Source organism: Hemiscyllium ocellatum, chromosome 2 (assembly GCF_020745735.1).
Source record: "Hemiscyllium ocellatum isolate sHemOce1 chromosome 2, sHemOce1.pat.X.cur, whole genome shotgun sequence".
In the NCBI taxonomy this organism is placed as follows: domain Eukaryota; kingdom Metazoa; phylum Chordata; class Chondrichthyes; order Orectolobiformes; family Hemiscylliidae; genus Hemiscyllium; species Hemiscyllium ocellatum.
The window spans coordinates 132,614,523-132,627,997 of record NC_083402.1 but is presented as its reverse complement, the minus strand read 5'-3'; the positions used below and the strand labels follow the sequence as shown (position 1 = coordinate 132,627,997).

Genomic DNA, 13,475 nt, shown 5'->3' with positions numbered 1-13,475 from the left:
GTATGGCAAACAGGAAATTAATGAAGATGAAGAAGAAAATCTATGTTTATTACAGATGTTAGAGCAATGGAAAACCAGGTTAATTCTCGGACGTTCAGAGGGGACGTAAAATAACAAATAAAAAAAAGCAAAAAGAGACAGTATGAAAAGAGATTGGTAGCTGACTTAAAGTGGAATCTCAAAGTCTCTAACAAACAAAATAATAGCGAATAGCCAACTTGTAGATCATTTCAGAGAACATCTCTAGGACACCCACACTAACCAACCCCACTTCAAGCCCCCACCCGCCACTCCACCAGGGACAAGAAGGTCCTGGATCTCCTCCATCGCCAAACCCTAACCACCCAATGCCTGGAGGAAGAACGCCTCATCTTTTACCTTGGGACCCTGCAACCACACGGAATCAATGTGGATTTCACCAGTTTCCTCATTTCCCCTCCCCCCACCTTATCCCAGTCCCAAGCCTCCAACCTGCTTGAGCTGACCATCGTCTTTTCCTACCACCTTCTCTCCCACCTATTACATTCACAGCTACCTTCCACCCCCTAGCTCCACTATCTCCCATTTATCTCTCAGACGCCCATGGCCCACAAGCCTCATTCCTGATGAAGGGCTCTTGCCTGAAATGTCAATTCTCCTGCTCCTCGGATGCTGCCTGACCTGCTGTACTTTTCCAGCATTTACAGTCCTCACTTTCTCTTCCATAATAATAACGAATGCATGATAAAAGGAGGTATAGGGCAGATTATGGACCAAAAAACAGATTTAAGTAGAAAGAAGAGGGAATTGCTGAGGTATTAAATGATTACTTTGGAGCTGGCTTTTTGCACCTGTGTAATGAGCAGCTGGAGCTAGATGACCAGTAACACACCCAAAGCTTCTGTCTTTATTGAGGAAAAAGATGCTAACCAGAGTGAAAGAGGAGGCAATTAATACCCAGGAAGAGTTTTAATAAATAATAAGCAGATACTGAATAGACTGTTTCTACTTAAAGTTGATAAGAGCACCAGGATTGGATGAGATGCTGGGGTACTGAGGAAAGTGAGAGTGCAAATTGTTGAGGCACTGGCCATACATTTCTAGGGCTTCCTCAAGTCGGTGTTGGTGCTAGGAGGCTAGAGAATTTACATTCCTGTTCAAAATGTGGTGTGAAGATAAGCCAAGCGACTACAGGCTAATTAGTTTACAATCGGCGGTTGGGAAGCTTGTCAAAACAATAGAGGGCAAAATTAATAACTGCATGGACATTAATTTTAATTCATTGAAGAAAGCCAGCATTAACCGTGACGAGAAAAAATTGTGGTGAAATGGTAACAGAGGTTTAAGGATAATGCTGTTGATGTGATGGTCATGAACTTTGAAAAGGCATTTGATACAGTACTACACAACAGACTTGTTAGGAAAGTTATCACTTATGGAATAAAAGGAACCATGACAACATTTATTATATTATTTCAGTGACAGGAAAGTCATAGAGTCATAGAGATGTACAGACAGGAATGTTTAACAAATGATTTTCATGCTGGAGAATAGATTGTTCCACAGGCATCAATATTGGGATTACCTCTTCCTGATATATAATAAAGACTTAGTACTTTGCTTACTAACCCTAACCCTTACCCTATAGCAGGATTCAAATTCATAATGTACAACTTGGAAGCATTGTGAACTGTGAGGAGGATAGTGTAGAATTTCAAAAGAACAAAGACAATTTGGAGGAATGCGAGGATAAGTAGCACCTGAAGTTCAATGTCGAAGGGTCAAATGAGTCATTTTGTTAGAATGAATATGGAGACACAATGGAAAATAAAGATTGCAGTTCTAAAGGGGGTGCAGAAGCAGAGGAGCCTGGACACCTAAATGCATTAGTCATCAAAGTTGGTAGGACAGGTTGAGAGTGCAATTAGTAAAGGATACTACATGCAGCAGTTCTGGATGCTGCACTTTAGGGAAGATATCAAATGTTGGAAAGATTGCAGAAGTGGTTTATGAGAATGTTTCCAAGTATGAGCAGTTTCAGTGACGAATACAGATTGGAGAAGTTGAGATAGTTTTCCTCTGAGAAGGCTAAAAGGAGATTTGATAGAGGTATTTAAAACCACAAAAAGTCTGGACAGGCTAGATTCTTCCCACTCATAAAATCGAGAACAAGGGGGTTTGGCTTTAAAGTATTTTCACATCGCAAATTAAAGTTCATGAAAGTATTGGTTAAAAACGTACTGGAAGCAAGTTTAATTCAAGCATTCAAAATGGAATTAGATAGTTGTCTCAAAAGGAAGAATTTCTAGGAAATAGAGAGAAGGGAGTAGAACGGCACCGGATAAATTGCTCATTTGGACAGCTGGTGCCGACATAATGGTCTGAATAGCTCACTTTGTGCTGTAATAACTGTGAGATTCTATTAACATGAGAATTTGACTCAAGCAATTACATTTTCTCAGTTAAAAATGAATAATTTGTGCTTCGCTGTTCAAACAGTAAAATGCATATGTTTTATCACACTTATGCAATTTTATTTTTAACATGTCATGTTACATTTTTGGAGTTTTTAATGGGCAAAGGATGGAGGAAAGAGGAATTGACCTATGGTTGTCATAGAGTGGTGGTAACAAAATCCCTTCTCTCTCTTTCTTCCTCTAGTCATTAATAGTAGAGCTAATAGAACAGGTATTAATGATGCTCAATGAACTAATTTAACCATATTAATCTGCTGCCTTCAAATGTCATGCCTAATACACCAGGTAATATGCAATTACCACTTAATGCTACAAATGAAATGGAATATTTCAGCACAGTAATTTATCCAGTTACAGTGGAAGTGAAAGGTACAGGTGATAATATATTACACACCTTTATCAATAAACATATATTTCCAATGGATTTATTTCTCCAATCTGCCTCTACTGTACTTAGCTAATAGCTTTATTAAAGCAATGGATATAAATTGGGGATGAAGTTTAGAGGAGGTAGTTTTCAACATATTAAAACAATTTATGAAAGCTGGCTAGTTTCAGGCTTACTTAGATCTTTGTATCTTTTTTTAAAAATAATGCTGATGTCATACCTCTTGTATACATCCAAGGCTGTTCTCCATGTGGTGATCTTGTTTTCTTTATGTCCTGTGTAAAATTCAATGGGTAATAAAACTATTCTTTGAAGCCTTCAGAGAAAAGATTGATGTGAAATAGGAGAAAACCTCAGCACTTGACCTTCAAATGAAATGTTCTTGCCATGTTCTGTGAATGAAGACTAAACAGAGACCCTATGGCATTCCATCTCAGCTGTGGTTTTATATTGCACATTATTGCAGAGATCTTGTTGTGTGTGCTTAGTGACATTAATTTTACTGCTGGGGATATTTTTCAAATACAGTCTAATCTCTTATACAGCTGTAGCTTTTTCTATCAAAGGATCTCCAGAGACGGGTCTCTGCCAAGCATGACTTTGCTGCTGAAAGCCAGAATAACAGAACAGAGGAGGCCTCACTGACAAATGCCATCCATAACTGGTTTCTGTCTAGCTTACAACTTGAATTGGGAAACACATGATTAATGGATGTTTTCTTATTTGCTTTAACCTAGACGATGTGGATACAGTAAAGCTAAACAAGATCCAGACGAGGACAAAATGCATTTTCACAATGGTCACAGTAAGTCAGATAAAATAATTTATACTGTGGGTTTCAGGAATTTGGGGGGAAAGTAATCTGCAAAAGTTCAGTTAGAGTTCACTGTTGAGCATTTGGCTTCAAATAAAAGAAAATGAAATGTTCTATCCTTGCTGTGTATCCGTTGACGTTTACAAGGTTATGTTACAGCTTGCAGACAGAATGCCTTAGAATAATCAGTTTCTTAGAATAATCCTTCTACGGTATTGTGCAGAAATCCTCATAGCTAGCAAACAGGAGCAGTAATGGTAATAAAGTATACTTTATTCATGCTATACTCATGTTACCAAAGTCTATTATTCCAACTCAAAAGACGTAAGCTTAAATCCTCTGCAAGATAACTCAAGCCTCGTGCAGAGCTGATGTTGAAATATTTATAGGCCATCCAGAGTTTTCAGTTTAAAGGTTCCAACTATTTGCCACTGTTCTAAAGAATTAAGGGCTAGGTCTAGTTTTGCTTTAGAGTTTCTTCACTGAGTCTCAGCTTCTTGTTGGTAAAGGTAGATCACAACTGGATGAAAAGTGAATACTGGTGATTGTGGGTCCCATCTGTTGGTCCAATCTGGAATTAACAGTTAAAATTGTAGCCCAGCCCAGTGGGCAGACAGGGCTTTAAAAACCTGAAAGCTGAATCTAATTTCATTGTCTTGGGCACGGAAGCTTGATTGAGAATTCAGTGTAATAGTGGTCGAGTATGATGTTAATACTGTCTTTTGAATGCATTGTAAAGGGCCTGTCTGCCCTTTCTAGTGGACCTAATTATGAAAGCAATTTTCATGACTGGCATGTAGTTCTTTTGGTTCCCCTGACCAACATTTATCCATCAACCAACACCTCTAGAATAATTTATCAGGTAATTTTTCTTAAAGCTACGTTTGAGTCTTTGATGCATGTAAACTGACTGTGAAAATTTTCCATATTACAGTAGTAATGCATTTCATTGTGCAATAATGGAGATGTCTGGAAGTTATGGAAGCATGATATAAATGCAAGCTGTTCTGTCCATCCTCATAAATCACTATCATCATAGTTTTGTTCAAATCTTTTCATTTTTTTTCCTGCATCTATAAACACAAAGATATTAAAGGTTTGCATGAAAAAGTATATTGTAAATAAATAAAGGAGAGGAAATTCTGAACTTGCAATCTCAAGCTTTTTGGTACTTCTCATATGGTCTAAGCTGAAAGTTGACCAGATTCACATGAATTGAACAGTTAAAGCTTACATTGTAAGTTCAGCATCCTTTACCTACACCTTGCAGAACCTGAACCTTTACTTATCCTTCCAGTTTTCAATCATTAAGTGAACTGGATGACCATCCTAAATATATGTTGCTCAATTAAACATGAAATGCATGATCTTCAAAGGTGTGTCAGCATCATTTGCTTTTCGATGATTATTAGTGCAATTGTATTGGTCTTTGTATTATTATACTTGCCTTGAATTTTTAAATATTTAACTTATTTTTCTGCATCTGATTTCATTCCTTACTTTACCCAAGATGTGTTTTGCCAGCTACTCTTCCTAAGTTTTCATGACATTTTCATGTTTCTCTCTCAAAGTATGTGTCATTGAAGTCTGAACATTAAGTCCACCCCTGTGAACAGGACAAACTTTGCAATGTATTTCATCTGGTCCTTGAATAGAACAATGAAAAAGATATTGCTCATTTTTAGTCCTAGGATGACTTCATTCAATGCTATATACTTTTTTGTCACCTATTTGCATCTGTTCATCAGTTGAATGAACTAGATTATAATGAGATAAAATTAATTAAGGTACAATATGGCATATATGGTGATCATGTCTACCATAACATCTGAAATGCCTATGGTAGAATTATTGATGTCAATCCTACTTATTTTATTAAGCTGAATTACTGATACCAAGTGAGGAAGGATGTCCACATGAAACCTTTGACAGAGGAGAAGCTCAGTCTTGATAAGGGGGCTTATTACATAGTATGTAATGGCATTGTGTATTACATCTGAGTTATACATCAGGCCTCAGGCTCTGTTTAAAAGTTAGCGCATACTGATTAGCTTTGTTGAACTTAGCACTTAGAACTAGTTAACTCCTTTTAGAGACAGCTGTTTACATCCTGATGGGTAGAGCTTGCGATGTCAGTTACTAACTGTCTTGTCATAATTTAGCCAGAATTTTTGTTTTTGATTATGAAAATCTTTAGAAGTTGTTTTAAATAAGAATGTTTGTTTACCAAATTGGCTCGCCCTAGCTCATCTCCCCTCAAGTCTGTGCCTTTATAAATGGTTGGCAACACAGTTAGGTTGAAATCCTGCCCCGAGAGAAAGAAACATTCAGGTTCAGTTCATTGCCATATTTTAATCTTGGTGGATACTTGATTCACTGAATGGTCTTTGCAGAGGACATGCTGTGATGTTGATGCTGCTATGGAATGTTTGATACCCTTGGGCAATTAATTTATCAAATCATGTCAGAGAGGATTGCTGCGTCACTGAGGGAAGAAATCATCTTCTTTTGATGTTGGAATGAGGTAGACACATGTGATCCTTCCATTCTTGATTGGATAACACTCTTATTTTGTCAGGTTCAATCATAGGCAGTAAAGTTGACTGTGATGTTTTGCTGCTGCTTCTTCTAAACAGCTGGATTGACTGAATCAAGTCTCCTGCTAACTCGTGCTGGTTGTGGTGTCAAGGAAATCCGATGATCAGATTTTGAAGATTTGTTTACGATCAGAAGACAATTGACTAATCCCTCCAAACCTATGAAATCAGTAGTACCTTTGATCACTCAGTCATGAAGAGTTGTCATCCAACAACATAATTAATCTCAAGTCCTTTTATTTTCTCTTCCATGACCAATGAAATCTTCTCGTTGTTCAGTAAAGTTATACTGATCACTGGTATCAACTGGCTTCTATGCTAGTTGAGGATTTTTAATGTGCTGTAAAATTATAAGAGCAAAGCATGCTTTTGTGTTTGGAATTTAGATGTGTTGATTTTTGTGACGATATCCTTCTGTTTCACACAGTATTGGTGTCTATATTTTAAGTCGACTCTCAGCATCCCTTTGAATTTGAACAGTGCTCTGCCTTTGCTATCCAGTGCTCTGTCAGAAGGTTGTAGCTCCATTCTCTTCAATTATCAGGTGATTTCAAATAATACAGGAAAACTGGCCCCCTGTGTAATGTTTTAAAGGAGTTGAATGACCATTACGTGAATGATCTGTCATTTCTGGCTGAGATAAATCACCTTTTATACCAGGGAATGGTTGAGTCGCATAAATGGTTTATCACCATTTAAAGATTTGGGTGGTAAATCTTAGTAATTTCTTGGAATTGCTTCCAAAGATGCTCGCTTAAAGGTGGTTAACGTCTTTGTGCAAGGAAGCCTTATTATTCTGTGGTTCAGTTGTTATTTTTGATTTTTTACACACATTTCACTCACTTTGAGCCTTCTAGGATGCTCATATCATCTTTGCTTTGCCTTGCCTTACTGTTACCTTTTTAAACTTTGCCACCTCAGCTAAATCAAACAGATTCCCATTACTTCTGTTTTGCCTTACCTTCAGTCCAGACAGCTTTCCATATCAACAGTGATCAGTCAAGAGGTGGACATATTACTGTATGGCACCATGCCACATCAGTATCACACTTGCATCACCTGCCAACTGTATGTCAAATACCATGTTTTAAAGTTGAGGGCAAGTTATTCTCAGTGAATTCAAGGGCGACAGTCAGCACACTTGAGATTTTGAGACAAAAAATTGAGAGAACCTCCAATATCTATCCGGGCTTGGCCATGGTCAGTTAGCCACTTGGGTAGTCAGGGTCAACATCCTCGTCGGGGGTGAGAAACCAAATGTCAAACTTCCCACCAGTGGCTTGGCCCTATTGTGTGCCATTTCCTCCAGGAATAAGATAAATAAGTGGATGGACTGACATGATAGTAGCTGGCAAAATCATTAGCATTGCTCCAGATTGTTGAAAGGTGGTGAGGTGTCCTGACTGACAAGGTATGAGGAACAGAGGCCATGCAGGGTTAGTATTCTGGGGGGAGAGAATGGATTGGTTAGTAGGTGTTGCTTGCATTATGAGAATGATAGGGCATGAGCCTTGGAGGGAGGTTGCTGCAGTAGCAGATATGGAGTAAGTATGAGAAAGCAGAGAGAAGGGCAACACGGTGGCTCAGTGGTTAGCACCGCTGCCTCACTGCACCAGGGACCTGGGTTCGATTCCAGCTTTGGGCGACTGTCTGTGTGAAGTCTGCACATTCTCCTTGTCTGCGTGGGTTTCCTCCTGGTGCTCTGGTTTCCACCCACAATCCAAAGAAGTGCAGGTTTGGTGAATTGGCCATGCTAAATTGCCCATAGTGTTCAGGGATGTGTAGGTTAGATGCATTAGTCAGGAGAAATGTAGAGTAATAGAGTAGGGGATAGTCGGTGCAGACTTGTTGGGTCAAATGGCCTGTTTCCACACTGTAGGGATTCTATGATTCTATGAAGCCTGTGGCATCCCAGTGGAACAGAGAAAGTCTTCTTCCTGCACTGCTGGGCAGTTTTCCAGAAAACTGATATCACTCTGTCAAAGATGGCTACATTAGACCAGGCTGGCTAACTTCATCTATTAGGACCTCCAGATCCCTCTCTGGAAAGAGGCCACCAATTTCTCTCATCTACTATATCAGGGTAAATGTCTCAAACATGCAGGACAGCTCCAGATGACCAGTGCTTGACAAGGTGCCAACACCAACAGTCCTGGCAATGGTGAATTACTCTGACTATGGCAAGTGGGAGAATCAGGTAGCATGAGTGGACCACAAAAGGGACATGAAACACAGTTATAATAAGGGATATTTGGGATAACAGGATAAGAAACTTACTAGGCATCATGCAGAGAAACCTCCATGAAATTCAATGAAAATGATACTTAGTTGGTTCTGGTAAGTTTCATCCCATTTTTCCTTTAATGTATTTTTTTTAAATCCACATCTGGAACAGGTGCTTCTAACACCAAAGGATTTATGATTTTTTGTGTTGATTTATCATATGATGCTTTGGTGTTTATGTACATTAGAAAGCCGACAGTATCTGATGATCTTGAACCAGTTTGACATAACATGCCCATCACTGTCTTGTGATGTTTTTGGATTTCAGCTTCCACCACCATCTGGATGAGTCTTTCCAGTGTGTGATCCTCTTTTGATTTATAGTTTTCTTTTAGTATATGTTATGGAAATTCTGACAACAAGCCTGTCTTGAATCAGTTCTAGTTATAAATCATCATTATCACTAAATTCCTACTATGGGATAAAGATCATTAATAAAGTTGTAAACACCTTCTGCTAGAAGCTGCATTATTTGGTTGAATTTTGTTCTTTCCATTATGTGATTGATCCTTTTATAATTGTCAAATGTTCTGACAGTATTATTCAAGGTACCCATTTATTCTCTTATATTCTTTTGTTTTAAACCTTGATCTATTCTGCACCTTCATGATTTAAAAAAAACCCTAGCTCCTCTTTGAGCTCTCTGAGAAGTCCTGAAACAATTCTGTATCTGATGAATTGTTCCTACCATACAATCGCGTTTACTTCCCTGTCTGAACTATCAGTAATCTTAAAACTTCTTGCAAGTGTAATATCATTCTCCATTGTACGTAACTGCTGTTATTTCTTTTATTTAAATGAGTTACTTAAAAGCTGAAGATTTTTTAAATTGCCTAATGTGGCTGGTCTTGCTGTTTCATGTTTTAAGTTACATAATGACTTCATTGTACTAAGTGTTGATTCATTGAATTTTTTTCTAGTATTGAAATTAATACTTCTAATTTCTGGATAATGATTACTTGCAAATAAAGCTCAATAATTAAGAAACTTTGTTGTATTAATGAAGATTTTTAACTTCATCTGTTAATTTTCCTTTCAGAAATTTTCATTGAAAGCTATTAAAGAGTCAAAAGTCATATGGCACAGAAACAGACCCTTTCATCAAACCAATCCATGCCAATCATAATCCTGAGCTAAACTAATCTCACCTGCTTGCGTTTAGCCCATATCCTTCCAAACATGTCTTATTCATGTACTTAATCAAATGTCTTTTAAGTGTAATAACTCTACTTGCATTCACCTATTCCTCTGGAGGTTTATTCCACTCATGAACTTTGTAAAAAATGTTACTCTTCATGTCTTTTTCAAATCTTTCTCCTCTAACCTTAAAAATATGTTCCCTAGTTTTGAAATTCCCCACCCTAGGGAAGAGACACCTGTCATTCACCTTGTATTCACCTTTCATGATTTTACAAACCTCTGTAAGGTCACCCCCTCAAACTCCTACGCTCCAGTGAGAAAGTCCCAGCCTATCTTTATAACTCAAACTCTCCATTCCTGGCAACATCTGGTAGTTTTTTCCTGAGTCCTCTCTGACTTAACAATATCCTTCTTATAACAGAGTGACCAGAACTGGATGCAGTACTCCAGAAGAGGCCTCACATACGTTCTGTATAACCTCAACATGGCGTCTTAACTCCTATACCCAAGGCTCTAAGCAATGAAGGCAAGCATGCTAAATGCCTTTTAACCACCATGGTTACATGTGACATGAACTTCAAAGAGTTATGTATCTAAAACCCCTAGGTCTCTCTGTTCTACAGCATTACACAGGACCCTACCATTAACAGTATAAGTCCTGCCCTTATTTATTTTACCAAAATGCAATACCTCACATTCATCCAAATTAAACTCCATCCGCTATTCCCACAGCCCATTATCCAAATGATCAAGATCTCTTTGTAATATCAGATAACCTTGTTCAAAAGCTTCTAAATGTTTCTGAATTATACTTCTATTTCTGCCAGAAGTGATATCTTAAAGTGTTGAAATGCTTTAAAATGAAGAAATTTTGCATAGGACATAGGGAACGCACTCAGCAGGAGATCGTTTGATCGTAGATCAATGGTTCCCCGGTCCAAATTACTGAAGTTAGAATTCAATTGTTAAATCTTTTTTAGGTTCAGTTTTACAGTAAAAATCAGATTCTGACAAAGAACTGACAGCACTTAGGTAAGTTATTTTGCTTAGTTAAACCTGCAATTCCTAAATGTGGCAGACAATATTAATCACCTGAATTAACTTGCCTGAATAAGATGTTGATTAGAATTGTACAAATATAAAGTACAGAAGAGGCTATTTGGCCCATTGAGTCTGTACTTCTAAAACTAGTGCAAATCTACATTATTTCCACTTTCCAGCACTGGGTTTATTGCCTTGAATGTTATGATATTTCAAGTGCTCATCCAAGTATTTATTCAACATTGTGAAGTTACCCTCCTCAACTACACTCCCAGGCAGTGCTCTCCATACCCAATCATCCTCTGGGTGAGAAAAAAAAACTATACCGGGAAGTTAAAATGGAAAGTGACTCATCACGGCTCTATACAAGAAGGGGAGTTTCAAAGTGTACAGTTTGTAAAGGTGCACGGTCAGAGGGAGGTGGATTCGAGTGAGACAGAGTCTGAGTACATACATTATGGAACTTTGTTGAACATAGGCATTCAGTACCAAGGGGGAAAGAGCTGCGTTAGATAAAATTTACTGCAAGAAGTTTGCTGAGTGGGACATTTGGGAAGCTGTACTTTCTCGCTCCCACTTCCCCGCCCCCCCCCCCCCCCACACCTCCCCCCCCACCCCCCCCCCAAACTCTTTCTCCATCCGTTCATTTGGTTGATAAGAAACTTAAGAACTATGTTTAAATAACAGTAAATTAGTCAAGGGATTTTTTTTCTGCAAATAAATAACTATATTTGGACTTAACTGAGAAACATCAAGAATATGGGAAAGTCAGTGACTAATACACAGTAGAATGTAGTTAATGTTAGAGAAGTAAAGTTAAGATATGGCAGCTCACCTTGGTCAAGTGGAATGTCAGACTTCACTGATGTCCTAGATAACCACATCTGCAGGAAATGCTGCTAGATGCAGAAACCTGAGCTCCAGGTTTCAAAGCTCAAGTGGCAGCTGGAGTAACCATGGTGTATTCAGAGGGGGTCAATTTAGAATGGAAATGAGGAGATATTTCTTCAGCCAGAAAGTGGTGGGCCTGTGGAATTCACTGCCACGGAGCACAGTGGAGGCTGGGACATTAAATGTCTTTGAGGCAGAGATTGATAAATGCTTAATCTCACAAGGAATTAAGGGCTATGGGGAGAGTGCGGGTAAGTGGCATTGAAATGCCCATCAGCCATGATTGATTGGTAGAGTGGACTCGATGGGTCAAATGGCCTTACTTCCACTTCTATGTCTGATGATGTTATTCACCAGAATGAGAATCCTAGAGTCCCTGCAGTGCGGAAACTAGCCATTTGGCCCATCAAGTTCACATCACCCTTCCGAAGGACATCTCACCCAGATCCACCCCCAATGCTAATCCTGTAACCTTGTATTTTCCCTGGTTAACCCACCTAGCCTGCAAATCCCTGAACACTATGGGCAATTTAGCATGGCCAATCTACCTGAACTGTAAATCTTTGGGCTGAGGGAGGAAACTGGAGCAGCCAGACGAAACCCACACAGATACGGGAGGCAGAAAGGGAATGGGTGACTGCCTGCAGTGGGCTACACTCAAAGATAAGATAGTTCTAGTTAAGATATATTCTCTAAAAAGGGAAAGATAGAGTAAACAAAATAAACCCAAAGCTACCTGGATGACAAAGGAAATAGAATTCATATTTTCTAATCAATCTGTTTAGAGATGTTATTACACACGTCTGGAGCAAGTGGGCCTTGAACCCAGGTCAGGAGATAATACTTCAGGATATTAAAAAAATATCCTTTCATACACAATCAAATGGTTTTTCTGACCTCCAAATCGGTCACATTTCTAATTGTTCAACCTACATGCAGAGCCCATTAAGGACAAAGCCATAACATCAAATGTGAGGGAGAGGTAGGGCTGAATCAAAATGGAGTTGAAAGAAGATAAATTCTATCTCCTATGTTGAATTCTAAGATAAAGTACTGCGTGTCAGATGTCAGATAGAAAAGGCAATTACGAACCAAGAAGATTATTAACAATTGAGAAGTGATGTGAAGAATAATATTTGAGAAGCCGCAAGGAATTATAGGAAAAGATTGGCAACTAATCCAAGGGAAATCCCAAGTTCTTTAGGTGGCTTAGTAGTTAGCAATGCTGCCTCACAACACCGCGGACCCAGGTCACTTCCACCCTCGGGTGACTGTGGGGAGTTTGCCCATTCTCATTATGTCTTGGTGTGTTTCCTCCTGGTGCTCTGGTTTCCTCCCAAGTCCAAAAATGTGCAGGATAAGTGGATTGGCCATGCTAAGTTGTATGTAATGGTCCAGGGACATGTAGGCTAGGTGAGTTAGCCATGGGAACTGCAAGGAGAGCGTAGGGGTATTGATCTGAATGGGATGCTCTTTGGAGAGTCAGTGTGGATCCCATGGACTAGATGGCCTGCTTCCATACGGTAGGGATTCAATGATTCTTCTATAGACACACACACAAAGTATATGAGTGGTAATAGAGGGAGTAAGGCTGATGAGGGAACAAAAAGCAGACTTATATTTGGAGGTAGGTGGTACAGTTGAGATATTAAATAGCTTACAACTGTCATTACCAAGCAGTTACATATTACGCAGACATTGTTACAGAACAGGAAAGTCTGTTGTTAGAATGAGTTAAAATTAATAAGGAGGAAATGTTCGATTGATTGTTGATTGTTAAAGTTCACAATGAGATGAGATGAGATGCACCTAAGGATAATAAAGGGAGTGAATGTGCAACAGGGAAATCGTCTTTAACAAAATTG

At 38.8% G+C, this 13,475-nt stretch overlaps 1 protein-coding gene across 1 annotated transcript in view; it reads left to right on the top strand.

Moving 5' to 3' along the window:
- LOC132829009 (ephrin type-A receptor 5-like) overlaps positions 1 to 13,475 on the top strand; it is a 331,532-nt gene that overhangs the window by 260,031 nt on the left and 58,026 nt on the right. The window contains exon 10 of the mRNA XM_060846273.1: positions 3,582 to 3,649. Coding sequence (XP_060702256.1) covers positions 3,582 to 3,649 — 68 coding nt within the window. The remainder of the gene's footprint in view (positions 1 to 3,581; positions 3,650 to 13,475) is intronic.